Genomic DNA, 25,976 nt, shown 5'->3' with positions numbered 1-25,976 from the left:
TTATTAGGAGAATTTTTGGAAAGTGAAGTTCACCTGTAAAACAGACCACATATAGGAAGCTAATGCGACCTATTCCTGAGTATTGGTCAAGTGTTTGGAATCTACACCAGGTCAAATTGAAAAAACACATTGAAGTAATTTAGAGGCAAGCTGCTAGAATTGTTAGCAGTAGGTTAAATCAGCATGCAAGTGTTATGGATATGCTTCAGGACCTCAAGTGCAAATTCCTTGAGGAAAGAAGACATTCATTTCAAAGAACACTACTGAGAAAGTTCAGAGAATCAGCATTTGAGTCTGACTGCAGAACGATCCTACTGCTGCCAACATACATTTCACTTAGGGACCATGAAGATAAGATCTGGGAAATTAGAGCTCATATAGAGGCATACAGACGGTCGTTTTTCCCTCGCTATATTAGTGATGTAGATGTAGAGGTAATTGTAGAACATGTTGGAATTGGATGGTGCCATACAGATGCCCATGCCATACTCCAGATCTGTTTGTAGGTGATGCCTTCAAAGGAGAAGTACAGTAATAATCGGTGGCGTCATGGTGACCAGGAAGGAGGTTGTAGATTTTTAAAATGTCAGGCATTATGAAAGGTAGTGTTCAATAGCAGCAAGGGAGTGGGCATTAGGGATGTTAATGTAAAGGGAGGAAGCATCAATAGCAACGAGCAGGGCATTGTATGGTAAAGGAACAGAAACTGTGGAGAGTCAGTGGAAGAAATGATTGGTATCTTTTATATATGTGAGTAGATTGTGGGGAGTAGCCTCATGGTGCTGGTCTATGAGAGTAGAGATTCTCTCAATGGAGGCACAGTAAGTGGTCCCAACAGGGCATCCTGGGGGTTGAGTTTATGAACTTTAGGAAGCATGTAGAAGTTAGGAGTGGTTGAGGAAAGACATAGACTCTGGGGAGGGATTCTGGGATGGCCCTTAGGATTTGAAAAGAGACTGGAGATCCTGCTGAATTTCTGAAATGGGGTCACTGTGGCATGGCTTGTAGGTAGATGTATCTGACAACTGGAGGAGCCCTTCAACCAGGTAATCCTTGTTGTTTGAAGGTTATGTTCACTGAGGTTTGCACAGGTGAAATGAGAAACATTTATCATTGAGTGGGTATAACTAGTCTCTTAGACAATGACCAATTTATACAATTCTTTATTGCTACACTAAGACACAGTTTAAGACAGGAATCATGAGAATCAGTTATGACTACCATTGGCGTCAACAATAAATGGAGCATGTTCACATAAATTATGACTGAGCACTTAAATAGAGCCATGTCATTAAAAAAAGTGAGTATCCAGAAAAATCAGCCTTCAAAATCAAAACCTGTGCCATCAGATTTTAAAACAAAAGATCTGAAAAAAATGGAAAACATGTATACATTACACAGACTGTCTAACTCAGAGTTACATAAAGAACTCTACAAGTAGTACAAATATAATTACCGCAAAGAAGTCACGAGATTAGAATCAGAAAAAATCAGCCAACAGATATGAGGTTCAGATAATGTTACAAAGACTTGCTGGTCAATTGTAAATAAAATCAGAAACAATGAAACAGATTGTAAATTCTTGGGTTTATTCATAGATGATCGACTTTCATGGAAGCAGCAAGCTGATTATGTCTGTAAAAAAATAGCACCCAGTCTATATGCATTAAGAAGATTGTCACCATATCTTAATTCTGAAACCCTAAAGACTGTACTATTTCTTGTCTTGTGGAATAGTTCTGAGGGGTGGGACATGCCAAACTAATATGAAAAGAGTTTTCATACTGCAGAAGCGAGTCTTGAGGATCATAGCACAAGTAAAATCAGGAACTTCTTGCAAACCCCTATTCATTAGACAAAATATTCTCGCAGTTTATGCCATGTATATACTAGAAACTATAACACTAGTGAAAGAAGACACTAAAATCACAAAAAGAAATGTGGATATTCACAACTATGTAACAAGGCATAGAAAAGATTTTCATATGGTTAACAGAAGGTTAACTTTAACAGCGAAAAGCCCCTATGTCAAAGGAGCTGTTTTTAATAACTTGTTGCCAAATGAAGTTAAGATATTGACAGGGGATACTTTTAAAGAGTGGGCCAAGCAGTGGCTTATCCAAAAATGCCCTTATAATTCGAATTTTTCATGAATTAAAATGTAATAAGAAATAATGTAACCTAAAAAAATTACAATTGTAAAAACTTCATACTTGGTTCACACATGATGTAAAATTACATGTTATGAGCAATAAATTGACTTGAATTGAACTGAATTATAGTAAGCAGTACTCACTACTGTGAACAGATGGAAAAATTAGTGCAAATAATATTTCTTCTTACCAGAAGAAGTGTCTGGATGACTCACAGCTTGACAGTCATCCATTTTTGTGGGTGATGATGAATATATCTGCTGAAAATTTCTTTTGTTGTCCATTTCAGCAGCTGCTTTGCAAGAATTTGGACTTTCTGGTGCACCTTGGCCAGTTTTAAATTCTGGATTTTCTTGACAGTGCCTTCAAAGTAAAATCACATTTTAATAATGAGTTGAAAGTTATATGAATTTTATATAAGTGCTATATTCTGCCTACCTTTTATGGGCTGTGATGTATGCAAGAGAGGCAGCACAGAGCAACAAGATTGCTGAGCACACTGATGGCACTATTATATACACATCTTCATAGAAGTGAACTGTGTGTGTTTGACTTTCTTGAATTGGAGATACAGTCGCTGGTAAAGAGAGAATAAGTCACTGCCTTTTTGTATTCATCCTTTTTAAAAGAAAATTGCTGATTTAATATATGGAAGATCTAAAGTGCTCAGTGAAAAGATAGCAACTGCAACTGTAATTTTCTGAATTTAGGTCATATAGAGGATCTTGTGTTTGCCTCAATCTTGTGTTTTCCTTACCTCCTGTTATAGTTGTTGTGGCAATCTTGAAATTCACTCTCACTGATCCAGCATTATTGTGAGCTGTGACTCTCAGTTGGTACCAGGTTCCAGGCTGTAGATCCCCAATTAGGACATTTTTACTAGCTGCATTGTTATCTACCAAAATCCACTCACTGGCGCTACCCAAAACATGATACTCAATAACAAAATACAGCATGGGACAACCTCCATCTGGCCAGGAAGGCAGATGCAGGTATAAAGAAGTAGCATTTCTTGACAAAATTTCATTTGAATTGGGGATCTGTGGCTCTGAAAAAAAGAAATAATTTCTGATACTTACAAAACATAAACATATTAACTCCACAGATGTTGATGAGCCAAAACATTATGACCACTTGCTTAATAGCATGTTGGTTCACCTTTGGAACATAATACAGCAGCAGTTCTGTGTGGCTTGGATTCAATAAGTCCTCAATAGTTTTCTGGTGGTATGTTACACCAGATGCCCATGCACAGGTCACACAATTCCCATACATTATAGGCCAGTGGTATGTGGTGGCAGGTTGCTACCCAAAAGTATCCCAGATGTATACAGTTGCATTCAGATCAGATGAATTATGTGGCCAGACAAGACATCAATGTAAGTTCTGTATCATGCTCCTCAAACCAGTGCAGCACATTTCCAGCCTGGTGACATGGAAAGTTTTCCTTGCTGGAAGATGCCATTGCTGTTGTGAAAGACGTTAAGTGTGAAGGGAGTAGATTTCCCCACCATGTTATAGTTCTGGGTGGAGATTTTAATTTGCCGAATATAGACTGGGAGACTCAAACATTCATAATGGGTGACAGGGACAAAGAATCCAGTGAAATTTTTTTAAGTGCTTTATCTGAAAACTACCTTGAGCAGTTAAACAGAGAACCGACTCGTGACGATAAGATATTAGACCTTCTGGTGACAAACAGACCCGAACTATTTGAAACAATTAACACAGAACAGGGAATCAGCGATCATAAAGTGGTTACTGCATTGATGATTTCAGCCGTAAATAGAAATATTAAAAAAGGTAGGAAGATTTTTCTGTTTAGCAAAAGTGTCAAAAAGCAGATTTCAGAGTACTTGATGGCTCAACACAAAAGTTTTGTATCAAATACAGATAGTGTTGAGGATCAGTGAACAAAGTTCAATACCATTGTACAATATGCGTTAGATGAGTATGTGCCAAGCAAGATCGTAAGAGATGGAAAAGAGCCACGGTGGTACAACAACCGAGTTAGAAAACTGCTGCAGAAGCAAAGGGAACTTCACAGCAAACATAAACATAGCCAAAGCCTTGCAGACAAACAAAAATTACGCGAAGCAAAATGTAATGTGAGGAGGGCTATGTGAGAGGCGTTCAATGAATTCGAAAGTAAAGTTCTATGTACTGACTTGGCAGAAAATCCTAAGAAATTTTGGTCTTATGTCAAAGCGGTAAGTTGATCAAAACAAAATGTCCAGACACTCTGTGACCAAAATGGTACTGAAACAGAGGATGACAGACTAAAGGCCGAAATACTAAATGTCTTTTTCCAAAGCTGTTTCACAGAGGAAGACTGCACTGTAGTTCCTTCTCTAGATTGTCGCACAGATGACAAAATGGTAGATATCGAAATAGACGACAGAGGGATAGAGAAACAATTAAAATCACTCAAAGGAGGTAAGGCCGCTAGACCTGATGGGATACCAGTTCGATTTTACACAGAGTACGCGAAGGATCTTGCCCCCCTTCTTGCAGCAGTGTACCGTAGGTCTCTAGAAGAGCGTAGCGTTCCAAAGGATTGGAAAAGGGCACAGGTCATCCCCGTTTTCAAGAAGGTATGTCGAACAGATGTGCAGAACTATAGACTTATATCTCTAACGTCAATCAGTTGTAGAATTTTGGAACACGTATTATGTTTGAGTATAATGACTTTTCTGGAGACTGGAAATCTACTCTGTAGGAATCAGCATGGGTTTTGAAAAAGATGATCGTGTGAAATCCAGCTCTCGCTATTCATCCACGAGACTCAGAGGGCCATAGGCACGAGTTCTCAGGTAGCTGCCATGTTTCTTGACTTCCACAAGGCGTTCGATACAGTTCCCCACAGTTGTTTAATGAACAAAGTAAGAGCATATGGACTATCAGACTAATTGTGTGATTGGATTGAAGAGTTCCTAGATAACAGAACGCAGAATGTCATTCTCAATGGAGAGAAGTCTTCCAAAGTAAGAGTGATTTCAGGTGTGCCGCAGGGGAGTGTCGTAGGACCGTTGCTATTCACAATATACATAAATGACCTTGTGGATGACATCGGAAGTTCACTGAGGCTTTTTGCGGATGATGCTGTGGTATATCGAGAGGTTGTAACAATGGAAAATTGTACTGAAATGCAGGAGGATCTGCAGCAAATTGACACATGGTGCAGGGAATGGCAATTGAATCTCAATATAGACAAGTGTAATGTGCTGCGAATGCACAGAAAGAAAGATCCCTTATCATTTAGCTACAACGTAGCAGGTCAGCAACTGGAAGCAGTTAATTCCATAAATTATCTAGGAGTACGCATTAGGAGTGATTTAAAATGGAATGATCATGTAAAGTTGATCGTCGGTAAAGCAAATTCCAGACAGATTCATTGGAAGAATCCTAAGGAAATGCAATCTGAAAACAAAGGAAGTAGGTTACAGTATGCTTGTTCGCCCACTGCATGATTACTGCTCAGCAGTGTGGGATCCATGCCAGATAGGGTCGATAGAAGAGATATAGAAGATCCAACGGAGAGCAGTGCGTTACGTTACAGGATCATTTAGTAATCGCGAAAGTGTTACAGAGATGATAGATAAACTCCAGTGGAAAACTCTGCAGGAGAGACGCTCAGTAGCTTGGTACGGGCTTTTGTTGAAGTTTCGAGAACATACCTTCACCGAGGAGTCAAGCAGTATATTGCTCCCTCCTACGTATATCTCACGAAGAGACCATGAGGATAAAATCAGAGAGATTAGAGCCCACACAGAGGCATACCGACAATCCTTCTTTCCACGAACAATACGAGACTGGAATAGAAGGGAGAACCAATAGAGGTACTCAGGGTACCCTCTGCCACACACTGTAAGGTCGCTTGCGGAGTATGGATGTAGATGTAGATGTAGATGCAGGTAATCAGCAATAATGTTCACACAGTCCACAGATATTATGACACCAGAAATTACAACCGCATGTCCCATGGAAGCCCAGGTGAATGTCCCCCTCCAGCCTGTGTCTATGGCATGTTGCATGTTCAACTAACTGTTCATCTGAATGAAAGTGTATCCAGATAAGACCATTTACCTGGTGTAACAAGAAAAGTGATTCATCTGACCGGACAAGAAGTTTCTTTTAATCCATGGTCACTCTTGATGATCTCACACCCTCTGCAATCATACCTGATCATGTCGATAAGTCAACATGGAAACATGTAAGTGTTATCTGGTGTGGAGCCCCATGTTTAACCATGAATGCTGAAGGATGTTCCCTACAACACTTGTGCCTGTATCAGAACTGTTCTCTGTTGTCAGCTCTGCCACAAAATACTGCCTACCATGTTTAAAAAGTATGAAAGCCTCTATCCACACTGGTCAACAAAGATGTAGTGCAAAGATCCATAGTAGACATTGGATCAAGTGCACCTATCTCAAGAGAGGCCAGAAAATCACCGACAAGCAACATGTCACCAATGCCCTCTCGACAGCACATATTTAGGCTGCTGCCACTGACCAAAGGGTCTCACTGACTCACTCATTCCAGTTGGCATCTGTCAGCATATTGCTGTGTGGGCTCAGTTCAAGTCACGGGCTCCAACAGCGCATAGCGACCAGATTAGTGACTATAGCAGGATTACCGATATTGTCTGCAAGAGGACTATTACCGATGAGCTTGTACCACAGAACATGGACTCTATTCCAGTTAAGTAAATGTTCATGTAAATGAAGAATAATATTAATACATGTGTGAATTTGTGTTGTACAAAGAGGATACCAGTCACCCATAACAACATCCTCGTGGTACAAGATTCTACAAAACCCTTAAGAAGATGCATTTTTAGATGTCCTATCATTTTGATCATTCCTCTTTGCTTCACAGTAGATCAGTGACTCGCTCAGTGACATCTATTACATGCTATCCCACACACCATCTGATAAAGATGACAACTCAGTCCTCAAAATATTGTGCAGAAAATGGGATCTTCAGTGCAGCTGGACACTATAAATCCATATTGTATAAATTATGCAATGTTAAGTACAGCCATGAAGGAAACAGAAACAGGTCACAACAATATCTCTTTGTGACTCTGTGAGAGGATATGGAACAAAGAAGTTCTAATGAATTTATGTCTCAAAATGCATTTTTTCCATGCTAGAGACCATTTATTCAATCATACATTGTTACAGAGTTTGTGGTCTAATACACATTGTACCATGCAGCCACAGTTACAGTATGTGTTGAAAATGGGTTCCATGTGCCACAACACATGTGTGTACGTGCAGCAGCGTGTTCTGTCTCACAGGTTCACACTTGTCAGGCTGCATCTGAACAGTGTCAAAGACAGTATGAATATCCTGCCCCAGTGTCTACACATCTGGAATGGGCTCTGCATACATGATACTTTTGAGATGGCCCCATAACCAGAAATCACATGGGTGAGATTCAGTGAATGAGCAGGCCATGCAACTGGACCAACTCGTCTGACCCATTGACTTGAATCATCAATGGCACTTCCAGAAGGAGGGGGGCAAAGTCACCTTGTAACGCTGGAAATGCATATCCTCCTATTTCCTTCTATTGTACTATAATTTTTTTCTTATTTTGTTACCTGAAGATATGACATTTCTGTGTCTTTATATATTGTAATTGTTTTACAAATTGTATATACATTTATGCATTTATGTCCAAGTATAATTGGTTTGTTTTGTAAATATTATTTGTATTTTTATGCTGGGTCTTGCCTAGGGAAAACTACGCTATCGAATGATTACATCGATAGGTTGTGTGGAGAACCAAAGTGTTTAGGATCTTGGGTAGTGCTAACTCGGCCGCGTGGAGTGTGGGCAGGCCAGAGTCTGGCTGGGGTAGGGCGGTGGAGCAGGTGCGTTGTGTGACACTGCCGCGAGTTGCCGCGCTTTTGGGGTTTGGCAGCATGTAATTACGCTTGACTGGCTATGATAGTTTCTGACATGGTGTCGCGGACAGGAAGCATTAGCTGGCACACATCAAGAGCCCATTTCGCCTGGTGACCATGTCGAGAAGAAGACGCACCAACATCCAGCTTCTGCAACAGCAACGGCTGACAATAAGTGATTGTCGCCACCTCCTCAATCGACGACTTCAAAACTTCAATCAACCAGCAAGGAAGACTGAAAGCACATAAGGGTTTAGAACTGTATGGCAGACCTCAGCTTTTCAAACTGTTCCATTTGCATCACTAAAATACAGCAACTTAGCATGAACGTTTGTTGCTCATTGTCCCAATTGCATTACCAAGCAGGGTCCCTTCTTTTTCCAAAATGAACCCGAGTGTCGTTGAAATTCAAACACCAGCATTAAAGTAATACCATTCCATTTCACTGCTTTAATTTCAAAGTTCAGTTTAAGTATTCATAGCTGGTTACAATATTTAGATTAGACAAGCTCAGCTTGGTACGTACTAAATTTTATTATTGTTAATTGTTCAAAATCATTTAATTCAAGTTCAAAGTTAAATCTCTTATTTCTAAATTGTGTAGATTCAAGTAGCTTTTGAGATGATTGTTGAGGTAGCCCAAGACTAACCTTATTTTATTTTATTTCGTAGTGCTTCAGGAACAAATTTCACAATTAATTTCAGTCACTAAATTAACTTTCAATTTTCTGGTTTTATTAATTATTTTGCTAAATTAAGTCAGAGTGTAGCGAATTTTATTACTTCTGACAAACATTCAGTTTTCACACAACACGTGTCATCCTTCAGTTGCCATGCTTTTAGTGCTAATTATATGTGCATTAACCTTTCTTTTTCAGTTATTATAGTACGTGTCCATAGGACTGGCGACTGTAATTTTCCCCAAATCTCAAATATCTAATTAACACCAGTTAATGGTTAATGTAACGACCGCACATTTACCTTCTTTATTAACGTTACCCTTTTTCAAAATTAATTTCCACCAATTTTATTTGCATTTTTCCTTTCATTAAGATGTCACCCTTCCTCCCTCTGTACCGACAGATTAACTTCGATGACGATTGCTTTTCCCAAATTTCCATTAGGTACACGCGGTTTAATTTTTCATTGTCATTAAGGTCGATAAGTGAGTGGGAGGTTACAACCTGCAAGAAATGCTGATAGTCCTGGCCTCTTAGGTGACATGGAAGGAAGACTGGTCCCAAAATACGGTCACCAATTTTCCCGGCCCACACATTCAGGCTACACTGATATGATCCACTGTCACCATACCATGGGGGTCCTGCACACTATACCACAGATGACTGTTATGAATGTTGAAGATACCGTTCTGCATAAAGGGCATAAAGGTGGTGACATCTGTGAATAGGATGGATGACACAAACCCCAGAATTGTGGTTGCCTGGTGAAGAAACCAGTAACAAAATTTCTCCTGATGTGGAAAGTCTGTCACTAGTAAGCCCTGCACTTGCTGTTAGTGACAAGGGTAGTAACATTTGTTCCATGCTGTCATCTGGCTTACCATGTACTGGCAGGCTAACTGTCTGGTACTGACATGGCAGTTATCTTCCATAGTGTTCATCACATTTTCCTTCAAGTCTGTTGTCTGAACATTTTGGTTACATTGTTAATGATTTCCTTCTTCCTGAAACAACCCTGTCTCAGCCTGATACAACCTTGGTGCCCGTTGTCCATTGCCATTCACCTTTCCGTAAGTAAACACCATGTCAGCAAGCTCTAGGTTTGAATATGGAACCATTGTGTACAATGCTGTATCACATCCACTACAAGGAGTGTCAGCAAGAGAAGTGAATCACATGCAACATTGCCAGTTACTATGGCAGGAGAGGGCACTAGAACATGAAATACAAGCAATGGTACCACCCTCTAGGAGGAAACCACACATACTGAAACTGTGGCTGCATGGTACAGCACTTATTAGACTGCAGTCTTTGTAACAAAGTATGTTTGAATAAATGGTCTCTAGCATCGAAACCATGAATTTTCAGACATAAGTGCATTAGACCTTCTTTGTTCTGTATACTCTCATTGATCAATCCCTGAAGTTTGTACACAGTGGAAATATCACCCTGTAGAGGCATTGGAAATGTGACTAGAAGTCAGTCTAGTCAGTTGAGATGAGAGTTACAATTAGACAGTACATGGAATTCACTCATATCTTATACAGGCTGCTCTCATGGCAATTTTTGTTCTAAATCTGCAGCCCCAAACAATATGAATAACCATCCTCAGAGGCATAATCATTATGAATTTGTATGTTTCATCTATCATTTTTATTTGTAAACAATGTTTACTGCATTCTGAAAACTTCATTTCACTGCATTGACATCCCAAGGAGTAAACAGACATACATCACACTCAGAGGTCACTTGGTGATACTTCTCGACAATGTCTATTTTCATCCGTAGCTGAAATACTGGAAAAAGAAATGATAATATCCCAGGCACAATCCCAAAACATCATCATCATCATCATCATCATCATCACCATCATCATCATCACCACCCTCACCACCACCATCATAATCATCTTCCGTTCGATTAGATAGCTGCCAGTTCTGATCTCCTGGATAGGTCAGGAGTCCACTACACACAGCAAGCGGCTACACAGGTAGCAGGGGTTGTGTGGCGTGGACTGGGCAGTTTTTTAGGTTAGATGGCCTCGGGCAAGTACAGAAAGGGCAGCAGCCTCAAAGGGTGCGGGGCAAAGTCAAGACATGCAGGGGCCAAGCAGCAATCGGTATTGTAATTGTAAACTGTCGAAGCTGCATTGGTAAAGTACCGGAACTTCAAGCGCTGATAGAAAGCACCGAAGCTGAAATTGTTATAGGTACAGAAAGCTGGCTGAAGCCAGAGATAAATTCTGCTGAAATTTTTACAAAGGCACGGACGGTGGTGGCGTGTTTGTCGCTGCCAGTAGTAGTTTATCCTGTAGTGAAGTAGAAGTGGATAGTTCCTGTGAATTATCATGGGTGGAGGTTACACTCAACAACCGAGCTAGGTTAATAGTTGGCTCCTTTTACCGACCTCCTGACTCAGCAGCATTAGTGCCAGAACAACTGAGAGAAAATTTGGAATACATTTCACATAAATTTTCTCAGCATGTTATAGTCTTAGGTGGAGATTTCAATTTACCAGATATAGACTGGGACACTCAGATGTTTAGGACGGGTGGTAGGGACAGAGCATCGAGTGACATTATACTGAGTGCACTATCCGAAAATTACCTCGAGCAATTAAACAGAGAACCATCTCATGGAGATAACATCTTGGACCTACTGATAACAAACAGACCCGAACTTTTCGACTCTGTAAGTGCACAACAGGGAATCAGTGATCATAAGGCCATTGCAGCATTCCTGAATATGAAAGTTAATAGTAATACAAAAAAAGGGAGGAAGGTTTATCTGTTTAGCAAGAGTAATAGAAGGCAGATTTCAGACTACCTAACAGATCAAAACGAAAATTTCTGTTCCAACACTGACAATGTTGAGTGTTTATGGAAAAAGTTCACAGCAATCGTAAAATGCGTTTTAGACAGGTACGTGCCGAGTAAAACTGTGAGGGACGGGAAAAACCCACCGTGGTTCAACAACAAAGTTAGGAAACTACTGCGAAAGCAAAGAGAGCTTCACTCCAAGTGTAAACGCAGCCAAAACCTCTCAGACAAACAGAAGCTAAATGATGTCAAAGTTAGCATAAGGAGGGCTATGCATGAAGCGTTCAGTGAATTCGAAAGTAAAATTCTATGTACCGGCTTGACAGAAAATCCTAGGAAGTTCTGGTCTTACGTTAAATCAGTAAGTGGCTCGAAACAGCATATCCAGAAACTCCGGGATGATGATGGCATTGAAACAGAGGATGACACGCGTAAAGCTGAAATACTAAACACCTTTTTCCAAAGCTGTTTCACGGAGGAAGACGGCACTGCAGTTCCTTCTCTAAATCCTCGCACAAATGAAAAAATGGCTGACATTGAAATAAGTGTCCAAGGAATAGAAAAGCAACTGGAATCACTCAACAGAGGAAAGTCCACTGGACCTGACGGGATACCAATTCGAATCTATACAGAGTACGCGAAAGAACTTGCCCCCCTTCTAACAGCCATGTACCGCAAGTCTCTAGAGGAACGAAGGTTCCAAATGATTGGAAAAGAGCACAGGTAGTCCCAGTCTTCAAGAAGGGTTATCGAGCAGATGCGCAAAACTATAGACCTATATCTCTGACGTCGATCTGTTGCAGAATTTTAGAACATGTTTTTTGCTCGCGTATCATGTCGTTTTTGGAAACCCAGAATGGACTCTGTAGGAATCAACATGGATTCTGGAAACAGCGATTGTGTGAGACCCAACTCGCTTTATTTGTTCATGAGACCCAGAAAATATTAGATACAGGCTCCCAGGTAGATGCCATTTTCCTTGACTTCCGGAAGGCGTTCGATACAGTTCTGCACTGTCGTCTGATAAACAAAGTAAGAGCCTACGGAATATCAGACCAGCTGTGTGGCTGGATTGAAGAGTTTTTAGCAAACAGAACACAGGATGTTGTTATCAATGGAGAGATGTCCACAGACGTTAAAGTAACCTCTGGCATGCCACAGGGGAGTGTTATGGGACCATTGCTTTTCACAATATATATAAATGACCTAGTAGATAGTGTAGGAAGTTCCATGCGGGTTTTCGTGGATGATGCTGTAGTATACAGAGAAGTTGCAGCATTAGAAAATTGTAGCGAAATGCAGGAAGATCTGCAGCGGGTAGGCACTTGGTGCAGCGAGTGGCAACTGACCCTTAACATAGACAAATGTAATGTATTGCGAATACATAGAAAGAAAGATCCTTTATTGTATGATTATATGATAGCGGAACAAACACTGGTAGCAGTTACTTCTGTAAAATATCTGGGAGTATGCGTGCGGAACGACTTGAAGTGGAATGATCATATAAAATTAATTGTTGGTAAGGCGGGTACCAGGTTCAGATTTATTGGGAGAGTCCTTAGAAAATGTAGTCCATCAACAAAGGAGGTGGCTTACAAAACACTCGTTTGACCTATATTTGAGTATTGCTCATCAGTGTGGGATCTGTACCAGATCGGGTTGACAGAGGAGATAGAGAAGATCCAAAGAAGAGCAGCGTTACGGAGATGTTTAGCAAACTCAAGTGGCAGACTCTGCAAGAGAGGCGCTCTGCATCACGGTGTAGCTTGCTCGCCAGGTTTCGAGAGGGTGCGTTTCTGGATGAGGTATCGAATATATTGCTTCCCCCCTACTTATACCTCCCGAGGAGATCACGAATGTAAAATTAGAGAGATTCGAGCGTGCACGGAGGCTTTCAGACAGTCGTTTTTCCCGCAAACCATATGCGACTGGAACAGAAAAGGGAGGTAATGACAGTGGCACGTAAAGTGCCCTCCGCCACACAATGTTGGGTGGCTTGCGGAGTATAAATGTAGATGTAGATGTAAAACAATTCCCATATTTTTTTAGGCCCTCCAGTATCTCTCTTTCCCCATTTGGCTTGTAGTTCACCAAAAAATGTAGTATTGTATGACTGTAATATCAATGAGTCACTGTTGGAATTAGATTAGATTAGATTTACTTTCATTCCAATTGATCCGTAGTGAGGAGGTCCTCCAGGATGTGGAACATGTCAGAAAAACAACAATACATGACAAATATTTACAACTAAAACAAATAAGCTAATGTACCATTCCACAGGTCCCAAGTGGAATGATCGTCATTTTTTAATGAACACTAAGAGTCATTTTACAAATACTAATGCACTGAATTTAAAATAAAAAAGTTTTTTATTTATTTATAAGGTAATACAATGGACCAACTCATACAAATATCTGGGTGTAACACTTTGTAGGGATATGAAATGGAATGATCACATAGGTTCAGTTGTAGGTAAAGCAGGTGGTAGACTGGGTTTGTTGGTAGAATACTGGAGAAGTGCAATCAGTCTACTAAAGAGATTGCTTATGGAATCTATCCTAGAATACTGCTCAAGTGTGAGGGACCCGTACCGGATAGGATTAACAGGGTACATTGAACATATACAGAGAAGGGAAGCAAGAATGGACACAGGCTTGTTTAATCCAGGGATTAGATATTGAAGGAACTGAAATGGCAGACTCTTGAACAGAGACTTAAACTAGCCTGAGAAAGTCTATTAACACAGTTTCATGAACTGGATTTAAATGATTACTCTAGGGACATACTACAACCCCATACATATTGCTTACACAGGGATCATGAAGATAAGATTAGAATAATTACTGCATGCACAGAGGCTTTCAAACAATCATTCTTCCCATGCTCCATATGTAAATGGAACAGGAAGAAACCCTAATAACCGGTACAATGGAACGTACCCTCTACCATGCACTTCACGGTGGTTTGCGTAGTATATATAGATGTAGATGTAGATCTTATGGGACGCTCAGTGACCTGGAATTCTCATTAGGTGTTGTTTCCAGTGTTGGCAAAAGATGGGTGGATGCAATTGCAGAGGGTGGCACATAAAGAAGGTGAGTGGATGAGAATAGGGAGGAAGTGACACGACAGATGGGGTGGAGACTGTCGGGTCGAGGATGCTGCGACAGTAGGTTACCATAGTTTGAGACCAGGATCATTTCTGGAGTGGAGAATATATTTTAATGATAACTCCCATCTGCGCAGTTTAGGAAAAGCTGGTGGTGCTGGGGAGGATCCAGATGGCTTCCATAGTGTAGCAGCCATTGAAATCAAGCATGTTACGTTCAGATGCATCTTTCGCCACAGGGTGGTCTGCTATGCTCTTGGACACAGTTTCGTGGTGGCTGTTCATCCTTGTGGACAGCTGAATGGTAATCATACCAATATAAGAGGCTGCGTAATGATTGCAGCAGAGTTGATATATGACATTGATACTTTCACAGGTGGTCTGGCTGCTGATGGGGTAGGTTAAGCCTGTGACAGGACTGGAACAGGAAGTGGTGGGTGGGTGGATATGAGAGGTTGGGATTGTGACTGGCATAGCGATGGTCTAGGGTTTTGTGGAGGTTGAGTGGGTGACAAATTAAAAGCTCTATTGTTGTTGTGGTCTTCAGTCCTGAGACTGGTTTGATGCAGCTCTCCATGCTACTCTATCCTGTGCAAGCTTCTTCATCTCCCAGTACCTACTGCAACCTACATCCTTCTGAATCTGCTTAGTGTATTCATCTCTTGGTCTCCCTCTACGATTTTTACCCTCCACGCTGCCCTCCAATGCTAAATTTGTGATCCCTTGATGCCTCAAAACATGTCCTACCAACCGATCCCTTCTTCTAGTCAAGTTGTGCCACAAACTTCGCTTCTCCCCAATCCTATTCAATACCTCCTCATTAGTTACGTGATCTACCCACCTTATCTTCAGCATTCTTCTGTAGCACCACATTTCGAAAGCTTCTATTCTCTTCTTGTCCAAACTGGTTATCGTCCATGTTTCACTTCCATACATGGCTACACTCCATACAAATACTTTCAGAAACGACTTCCTGACCCTTAAATCTATACTTGATGTTAACAAATTTCTCTTCTTCAGAAACGATTTCCTTGCCATTGCCAGTCTACATTTTATATCCTCTCTACTTCGACCATCATCAGTTATTCTACTCCCCAAATAGCAAAACTCCTTTACTACTTTAAGTGTCTCATTTCCTAATCTAATCCCCTCAGCATCACCCGAATTAATTTGACTACATTCCATTATCCTCGTTTTGCTTTTGTTGATTTTCATCTTATATCCTCCTTTCAAGACACTGTCCATTCCGTTGAACTGCTCTTCCAAGTCCTTTGCTGTCTCTGACAGAATTACAATGTCATCGGCGAACCTCAAAGTTTTTACTTCTTCTCCATGAATTTTAATACCTACTCCAAATTTTTCTTTTGTTTCCGTTACTGCTTGCTCAATATACAGATTGAATAACATCGGGGAGAGGCTACAACCCTGTCTCACTCCTTTCCCAACCACTGCTTCCCTTTCATGCCCCTCGACTCTTATAACTGCCATCTGGTTTCTGTACAAATTGTAAATAGCCTTTCGCTCCCTGTATTTTACCCCTGCCACCTTCAAAATTTGAAAGAGAGTATTCCAGTTAACGTTGTCAAAAGCTTTCTCTAAGTCTACAAATGCTAGAAACATAGGTTTGCCTTTTCTTAATCTTTCTTCTAAGATAAGTCGTAAGGTTAGTATTGCCTCACGTGTTCCAACATTTCTACAGAATCCAAACTGATCTTCCCTGAGGTCGGCTTCTACCAGTTTTTCGATTCGTCTGTAAAGAATTTGCGTTAGTATTTTGCAGCTGTGACTTATTAAACTGATAGTTCGGTAATTTTCACATCTGTCAACACCTGCTTTCTTTGGGATTGGAATTATTATATTCTTCTTGAAGTCTGTGGGTATTTCACCTGTCTCATACATCTTGCTCACCAGATGGTAGAGTTTTGTCATGACTGGTTCTCCCAAAGCCATCAGTAGTTCTAATGGAATGTTGTCTACTCCCGGGGCCTTGTTTCGACTCAGGTCTTTCAGTGCTCTGTCAAACTCTTCATGCAGTATCTTATCTCCCATTTCATCTTCATCTACATCCTCTTCCATTTCCATAATATTGTCCTCAAGTACATCGTCCTTGTGTAAACCCTCTATATACTCCTTCCACCTTTCTGCCTTCCCTTCTTTACTTAGAACTGGGTTGCCATCTGAGCTCTTGATATTCATACAAGTGGTTCTCTTCTCTCCAAAGGTCTCTTTAATTTTCCTGTAGGCAGTATCTATCTTACCCCTAGTGAGACAAGCCTCTACATCCTTACATTTGTCCTCTAGCCATCCCTGCTTAGCCATTTTGCACTTCCTGTCGATCTCATTTTTGAGACGTTTGTATTCCTTTTTGCCTGCGTCATTTACTGCATTTTTATATTTTCTCCTTTCATCAATTAAATTCAATATTTCTTCTGTTACCCAAGGATTTCTATTAGCCCTCGTCTTTTTACCTACTTGATCCTCTGCTGCCTTCACTACTTCATCCCTCAGAGCTACCCATTCTTCTTCTACTGTATTTCTTTCCCCCATTCCTGTCAATTGTTCCCTTATGCTCTCCCTGAAACTCTCTACAACCTCTGGTTCTTTCCGTTTATCCAGGTCCCATCTCCTTAAATTCCCACCTTTTTGCAGTTTCTTCAGTTCCAATCTGCAGTTCATAACCAATAGATTGTGGTCAGAATCCACATCTGCCCCTGGAAATGTCTTACAATTTAAAACCTGGTTCCTAAATCTCTGTCTTACCATTATATAATCTATCTGATACCTTTTAGTATCTCCAGGATTCTTCCAGGTATACAACCTTCTTTTATGATTCTTGACCAAGTGTTAGCTATGATAAAAGCTCTATATATTATGAATTTTTGTTTACATACAAGTATTCGGTATTGTGATTTTTGTTTTGTGTGGGATTGCATTTGTCAGATCTGAAATTCCCATGATCTTTTGTTCACTGTATCAAGGCTAGTCAGAATACTCCCCTCTTCCTACAAAAGTAAAGTGAAGTTGGTGGAATCCACAATCTGGCTACCTCAAGTATAATTTCAGTCTCAATAATGTTATTACATAATTTTGTTTCACCAACACATGGCATACTTTGGCTTTGTCTGATTAATTGTCAGCCCCATCTCCACTCCATATCTTTCTAATTTTTCAACCTTTTGTTCCGGGCCGTTTCCTCCTGGATAACAAATCAATAACATCTGCATATGCAAGATCTTGCGTCACTATATTAAACAGTGTCCCCCCCCCCCCCCCCCCCCAGGGTTGCTGCTTTGTGTCTTTCACATTTCATATTTGAAGCAAGAAGCCTTAGTAGGAATCTGAAGCTGACAATGTACTGTACAGTAGCGAGACCTGTGGTGATGTAAAGTTCAGAGACTTGGTCAATGATGCAAAATGACGAGGAGTTGTTGCAAAGATGGGAAAGGAAGAAACTTAAGAAAATCTTCGGGCCAGTCAATGATAGGAGGTTTTGGCAAATCAGAAATAATAAGCAGATCAGAGAGTTATACAACAAGCCAGATATAATGACAGAAATAAAGAGTAACAGACTACATTGGTTGGGACATGTAGAAAGAATGGTGGAGAGCAGCACAATCAAGAAAGTTTTTGACGGAAAACCAGGTGGGTGCCATATAAGGGGCACACGAAGGAGCAGATGGCTTGACAATGTGGAGGAGGACTTGAGAATTATGGGAGTTAGAAGATGGAGAGCTAAGGCAGCCAGCAGAGAAGAGTGGGCGGAGATTGTCCAGAAGGCCAAGGCCTTACACTTGGTGTAGTGCCAAGGAGTAAATAAGCATGTAACATGTGCCATAGCAATGCAATACTGCTACTTAATCCTTTTGGTGGACCAGTTTTCCACACCTTAGTCGTTATTTACTTGTAATGGAGAGTTATTGGCCAACTGGAAAAAATACTTGAAATCATCAGTACTTATCGGCCCATTCTGCTTCATAACTGAGAAGTTAATTGCTTAGTTTTTTGCAGTTTTACTTTAGTGTTAATGAACATGTTCAAATTACACAGCTACTGTTAAGTGCTTATTTCTTAGCTCTGAATACAGATTTAACATGAAAACTAAGCAATTTTGTTTTATTTGTATGTGGCTGTCCATTGCTTAGCATTATTTCGTGATTTGTGATCTGCTTTAAAATGCATATTAATTTACTTATTTTTAAAAGTAATTAAAATTGTAGTAATTGTCATTGATCTGACTTCTAGTAATTTAGATATCTATTTTTAATGTTTAATGACATTTGTCTGAAAGATTTTTTGCAAAGTTACTGACAGCCATGATGTTGATTGTACTAAGATCATCTTCATATACTTCATGAAATACAATAAGCTTACTTACCAGTCCCCTTAGTTCTGGCAGTGACTGTAGCACTAGGATGACTGTTACCAATTCTGTTCCATGCTGTGATATATGCATGGTATGTCGCACCACAGTCTATGTCGTTTAATTTATGGGAATTCTTTTCGACATCCATCTGGACCTCCTGCCATGTTCCATGGTCCTTCTTATAATTCAGTGTGTAACCTGCACATTTTTGCAATAAGTTTACCTTATACTTTTGTTGCAAGTAAAAACAGTAAAATGATTTTTTTTATTATCTCCTGATCAACACTGACTGAAAATGTATGTTTGCCAAATTCACACAATCTAAGACAAGCAACATGGAATTCAGATTCACCAAGACTTTGAACAATCTCAGTAAAGTGGGCATCATTTCATAGCACTAAACAATCTCAGTAAAGTGGGCATCATTTCATAGCACTACTATAAAAACCTGTCAGCAGGATCTTTAGGCAATACCCACAGCATATATGTCATCATTTTCACAGCATGTTGATAATTTTTATCTTTTGACAACTGTAAATTATCAATATCAGCACTATCAGCATCAAGTGTTCCACTATAACTGCTGGTTATTGCTTTAAAAGACTTTTTAATTAATGGTGCACTCAAAAAATTTTAAGCAAGGAAGAGCAGGTAAACAGCAACTAATTTATACCAATCTGAACAAAAAGTTTTTCTGCTCCTTATAGCCTATTATGTATATACACTATGTGATCAAAAGTATCCAGAAACCTCCAAAAACATACATTTTTCACATTAGGTGCATTGTGGTGCCACCTACTGCCAGGTACTCAATATCAGCGACCTCAGTAGTCATTAGACATCGTGAGAGAGCAGAATGAGACCCTCCGTAGAACTCTGGGACTTTGAACATGGTCAGGTGATTGGGTGTCACTTGTGTCACAAGTCTGTATGTGAGATTTCCACACTCCTAAACATTGCTAGGTCCACTGTTTCCAATGTGATAGTGAAGTAGAAACGTGAAGGGGCACGTGCAGCACAAAAGTGTACAGGCTGATCTCATCTGTTGACTGACAGAGACTGCCGACAGTTGAAGAGGGTCATAATGTGTAATAGGCCGACATCTATCTAGACCATCACACTGGAATTCCAAACTGCATCAGGATCCAGTGCAAGTACTTGACTGTTAGGTGGGAGGTGAGAAAACTTGGATTTCATGGTCAAACAGCTGCTCATAACCCACACATCACACCAGTAAATGCCAAACCAAGCCTCGCTTGGTGTAAAGAGCATAAACATTGGACGACTGAACAGTGGAAAAACGTTGTGTGGAGTGACAAATCACGGTACACAATATGGTGATCTGATCGTATGGTGTAGGTATGGCGAATGCCCGGTGAACTTCATCTGCCAGCACATGTAGTGCCAACAGTAAAATTCAGAGGCAGTGGTGTTGTGGTGTAGTCATGTTTTTCATAGAGAGGGCTTGCACCCCTTGTTGTTTTGCATGGCACTATCACAGCACAGGCCTATGTTGATGTTTTAAGCACTTTCTTGCTTACCACTGTTGAAGAGCAATTCAGGGATGAAGACTGCATCTTTCAACATGATCGAGCACCTGTTCATAATGCACGGCCTGTGGGGGAGTGGTTAAATGACAATAAAATCCCTGTAATGGACTGGCCTGCACAGAGCCCTGACCTGAATCCTACAGAACACCTTTGGGATGTTTTGGAATGCTGACTTCGTGCCAGGCCTCACCAACCAACATCGATACCTCTCCTCAGTGCAGAACTTCATGAAGAATGGGCTGCCATTCCCCAAGAAACCTTCCAGCACCTGATTGAACGTATGCCTGTGAGAGTGGAAGCAGTCATCAGGACTAAGGGTGGACCAACACCATATTGAATTCCAGCATTACTGATGGAGGGCACAACAAAATTGTAAGTCATTTTTAGCTAGGTGTCCGGATACTTTTGATCACATAGTGTAGCTTTTTGGAGTATAATATAACATATTAATTAGAGTATATTGTTCATGTGTAGTAGAGGTATACAGTTTTCTGGCGGTTTTGACAGCTAATGCACTCTCTGTTAATCTATACTTTAGCTTACTCAATATAGCTGAAAGTTCTTCTTCATTATGAGATCTACAGAATGTGATGTATTCATTTATTTAACCTCATCTGATTGGGCCATCACGCCCTCTCTTACAGCAGACCAAGTTTCACACATGCAATACCTTTTTCACATCATAATTGCCTAAGAAATAACAATTTTAATATGAAAAATAGTATTAAAATGATCTGAGTGTTTATAGAGACAATGTGAATAAATAATACTATGAACGGAGTATCCCAGATGCAAAAGCCGCTAACTGCATGATAAGCGAAACTGAGATAAGCATGAAAAACTCGTTCCATCCAAATTATTAAAGTTGAAGATCTCACTTCTTTTTTAAAAATTAGTAAAAAAATAATTAATTGTTTGGTGTTAATAAGCTGAAATCTGTGGTTAAGTTTTATATGTTAAAATCTTAAGTGAAATACTTACTTAGTGGTTTTTGCACCTGATTTAGGTAGTTATCAGGCTTTGCAAATGTATTGATCCAATTGTGAAACAAACATTCAGATATAAAACCCACTATCTGCTGGTAAGTCTTGAATGACAGACGGAAGGAATTTAATTATTGTAAATATAAACAGAATACATTTTAATCAAAATATCCACGGGTATGCTGCCGGTCTATAGTGTCCAACGGGCACAATATTTCGGCGATCATACATGTCGCCATCATCAGGTGAACTGACGGACTGAGCTCCTGTGAACGTGCTGGTACGGAGATCCGTACGCTATGGCTGCTCAGAGGGAACTGGGTTTGGTCGCGGCGGCGGCCGATTTAAATACCCTCCGCCCGCAGCGCTCTCCCTCTGCCGTCCGCGCCCAGCGCCATGGTCGCGTGGTGGAACAGATTGCGACGGCGTCTGAGATGACGTCGGTGTGATGGCTCTGTCCGCCGTGGTCGTCACAACTATACGTTTGCTCGATTTACTCTTGATTAAGCAAATTGCTGGTTCCCAAGCCTTGCCAAGATTATAGCCACAGTCACGGTTTATGAGGTCATCATTGGTGCGAATTTCGATGGCCTCTCTAACAACGCTGTCCCAGTATCTCGACGTCTGTACCAGAATCCTCGTGCGGTCATACTCCATGGCGTGATTTTCCGACAAACAATGTTCAGTGACCACCGACTTGCTCGGATACATGTGCCTCTGGTGTTCACGGCATCGATCCTCGACGGTATGCATCGTCTGACCAATATACGACTTGCCACATTGACACAGAATCTGGTACACGCCGGCCTTCCTCAAACCCAGGTCATCTTTGGCGCTCCCCACCAGTGCACGAGTTTTATTTGGAGGACAAAACACAGTTCCGACCCGGTGTTTCTTCAGAATGCGGGTGATTTTCCCCGAGAGTGCGCCTGTGTATGGAATAAATGCAGTGCCTACCTCCTCCCTCGTGCTTCATCCATCTCAACAGGTTGTGCTTCAGTGGTTGAGCGGAGAGCACTTTGAATCTGCCACTCTGAGTACCCATTTTTTCGAAATACAGTTCTCAGATGTTCCAATTCCTAGGATAGACTCTCTGCATCAGAGATAGTGCGCGCCCTATGTACTAGAGTTTTAAGTACCCCATTCCTCTGTGAAGGGTGGTGGCAGCTGTCTGCGTGCAAATACAGATCTGTGTGCGTAGTCTTCCGATACACCCCATGACCTAGGGTGCCGTCAGCCCTTCTCTTGACCAAGACGTCAAGGAAAGGTAATTTACCCTCCGTTTCAGTCTCCATAGTGAATTTGATGTTGGGGTGTATGGAGTTTAGATGTGTAAGGAAGTCAAGGAGTTTATCCATACCATGTGGCCAGATGACGAATGTGTTGTCCACGTAATGGAAAAAGCAAGTAGGTTTCCATACGGATGACGACAGGGCTTCCTCCTCGAAGTTCTCCATGTACAAATTCGCTACCACCGGTGAGAGTGGGCTACCTATGGCGACTCCCTCCGTTTGTTCGTAGTATTCTCCATTAAAAAGAAAATACGTGGAAGTCAAGACATGCCTAAAAAGTTCAGTGGTCTTCTCGTCAAACTTCTGACTAATCAATTCTAGTGGCTCTCACAGGGGTACCCTCATAAACAAGGAAACAACGTCAAAACTCACCACGATATCTGACTCATCCAACCTGAAGCTATCAAGGTGTTTAACAAAATCCACGGAATTACGGATGTGATGAGGGCATTTACCCACATAAGGACTTAATATTCCCGTCAGGTATTTGGCCAACAAATATGTAGGTGCCCTGATGTTGCTGACAATGGGGCGTAATGGTACCCCCTCTTTGTGAACCTTCGGGAGTCCATATAGTCTAGGCGGTACCGGACCTTGGGGTAACAATTTCTTAGCGTCACCCTCCGGTAAATCTGCGTCCTTGAGAAGTGCCCTCGTCTTGTTCTCCACCTTCTTTGTAGGGTCAATGCTGATCTTCTGGTAGGAATCGTCATTTAGCGGGCTCTGCATCTTATCAGTGTAGTCCTTATGGGAGACAACAACTGTAGCATTGCCTTTGTCAGCCAGTAAGACAACAATTTCAGAGCGCTCCCTCAGATCACGAATGGCCGCCCTCTCTTTACTGCTGATATTTGACTTCATCAGCTTGGATTTCGTCAACGCACGACACGTTTCACGACGTATTTCCTCGGCTGATTCTGGTGGAAGTTGAGCTGCAACCTGTTCAACAGCACTAACAATTTCTGTGACCAGAGTGAACTTTGGGGTGGGAGCGAAGTTGAGACCTTTCTGAAAAACCGAGACCGCATCATCACTCAACACCATGCCACTCAAATTGATGACAGTCTTGCCCGGAACCTGCAGAGATGGTTTGTCAAGGAGATGTGAGAACTTAGCTGTTTGACGTCCTGTAGCCTTCTTATGGGTGGAATCAGCTGACACCCAGGTGACACCATCAATCCAATCCCAGGAACAAGAAGTGAACTTATTAGCCAGTTGCAAATGTAGTTTGAGTAATTCCTGTGAGATAAATTCAAGGCTCCGGTGGGTGAATTGCACTCTCTCACGTACCAATGCGAGGCTGGCTCGTTTCTTGTTTCCCTTAGCTGCTGCAGAATCGATGTGATGCATAACCTTAGCAAAATTTGGAACAACATTCTCGGAACGACATCTCTTTAGAAAGGCAAGAGTACTTAGCAAACGACATCTACGGTGGCGCAACTTTTCAAATTTCTTCATGCTGTGATACATCTCCTCCCCGTAAAGGTGTATGATGTGATTCTTGAGTTTCTCCCGGCGTATTTGATACGCGGGGCGCGGCCGGCGGAGGAAGCGCGCCGCGGGCGGAGGGTATTTAAATCGGCCGCCGCCGCGACCAAACCCAGTTCCCTCTGAGCAGCCATAGCGTACGGATCTCCGTGCCGGCACGTTCACAGGAGCTCAGTCCGTCAGTTCACCTGATGATGGCAACATGTATGATCGCCGAAATATTGTGCCCGTTGGACACTATAGACCGGCAGCATACCCGTGGATATTTTGATTATCAAATACGCCGGGAGAAACTCAAGAATCACAGAATACATTTTATTTCAAAGAGAAGTCTGAAAATTCACGAAAGTGACATTATTTTACCAGGAACAACTGATTTATTTAACGTCAAAAAGAGAACATAAATGAATGTTCAACATTATGTTTTTTAAAAAATACACCACCATGCTTTTGACATCACAAGATGTTATAGAAAATAAAATAAGTTCCAAACTGCATCTTAGTAAAACATCAACAAAATATTAGAAAATGGTAAAATTGCTGGAAAGTTTCATCTTAGTTAAAACAGTGACAAAATATTATAGAAAATGAAATTGGTTGAATGTTGCTTTTAAGTGATGTTGACCTCAACACTGTCCATCAACTCAAAATCACTTCCGGGTTGTTCCTCATTCTGAGAGTTGGCAGCAGCAGGAGCGACTCTAGGAGTGCCTTCCTGCTTGTCTAACATCTCAGTGTAGAATTTGAATTTGTTGTTAGTCACCCAATCTTCACCAAAGTGGAGCTCTAAAAGTTTTTTGACATCTCCGAGTTTGGTTTCTGAAAGATCTACACCTGCTGTGAATCGTGTTGCACCGTTTCCTTTGCTGAAATTTTTTCCGCTCTTCAGGATGCTCTTCCCCTCTCCAGCTTCAAAATTGTAGAAGGGCTCTCCATGAACTAGACAAATCTTCTTGTTCCTGCTTTTCGTGAAAACGATTTTTTGGGGTTCTTGAATCTAGAAATGCCAGTTACCAGTCACTTTTACTAAGCCTTTTGTGTATGTCATAATAATTAGTGTCAATGCAGTTCCCATTGCATAACATTGCTTTAATAATACTTTTCATGTTTGTACCTTTCTGTTTTGGAAACATTTATTTTCCAATGATCAGGACGCCTCTTCCTTTTCCAGGATGGATCATTACCTTTGGTCTTGTTCTGGTATTTTCAACTACTAATAAAGATTCGATTTCTTGCAGAATTTCTACTATTTAAATTACTCCCACTTCATTTGTACCATCTTCTGCATTTAAACTGTTCATGAAATCAAACACTTTCTTCAAAAAACTCATGCACATACATCAATAAACACCCTGCTGATCAGCTGAACTGTGATTACTGGCCTACATTTTGACAATGCATTGCCAACAAGAGCTTCACTTTTGCGTATGCATTTGCTACAACACAGCCAACCTAACTATGAAGAAGAAAAATATCCCTTCTAATTATAACAAACTGAAATTTAGGTTTGAATTTCTAGATTGGTAAGTCGGATGTCAGTTGGTGTGCTTTTCATCTGGACATGGCATGGTGACCACCATGCCTGATGAACTTGGTGGGTTTTGTTGTGACTCGCCGATCATTCAA

At 41.0% G+C, this 25,976-nt stretch overlaps 1 protein-coding gene across 1 annotated transcript in view; it reads right to left on the bottom strand.

Annotated features, from left to right (window-relative positions):
* Positions 1 to 25,976, bottom strand: part of LOC126262686 (Down syndrome cell adhesion molecule-like protein Dscam2) — a 551,718-nt gene that overhangs the window by 69,661 nt on the left and 456,081 nt on the right. The window contains exons 28-31 of the mRNA XM_049959465.1: positions 19,050 to 19,235; positions 2,911 to 3,201; positions 2,592 to 2,730; positions 2,344 to 2,516 (exon numbers count right to left, since the gene is read on the bottom strand). Of these exons, the coding sequence (XP_049815422.1) occupies positions 2,344 to 2,516; positions 2,592 to 2,730; positions 2,911 to 3,201; positions 19,050 to 19,235 (789 nt within the window). The remainder of the gene's footprint in view (positions 1 to 2,343; positions 2,517 to 2,591; positions 2,731 to 2,910; positions 3,202 to 19,049; positions 19,236 to 25,976) is intronic.

The sequence above is a fragment of the Schistocerca nitens genome, chromosome 1, assembly GCF_023898315.1.
Source record: "Schistocerca nitens isolate TAMUIC-IGC-003100 chromosome 1, iqSchNite1.1, whole genome shotgun sequence".
In the NCBI taxonomy this organism is placed as follows: Eukaryota; Metazoa; Arthropoda; class Insecta; order Orthoptera; family Acrididae; genus Schistocerca; species Schistocerca nitens.
This window is presented reverse-complemented; position numbering and strand designations above follow the sequence as displayed.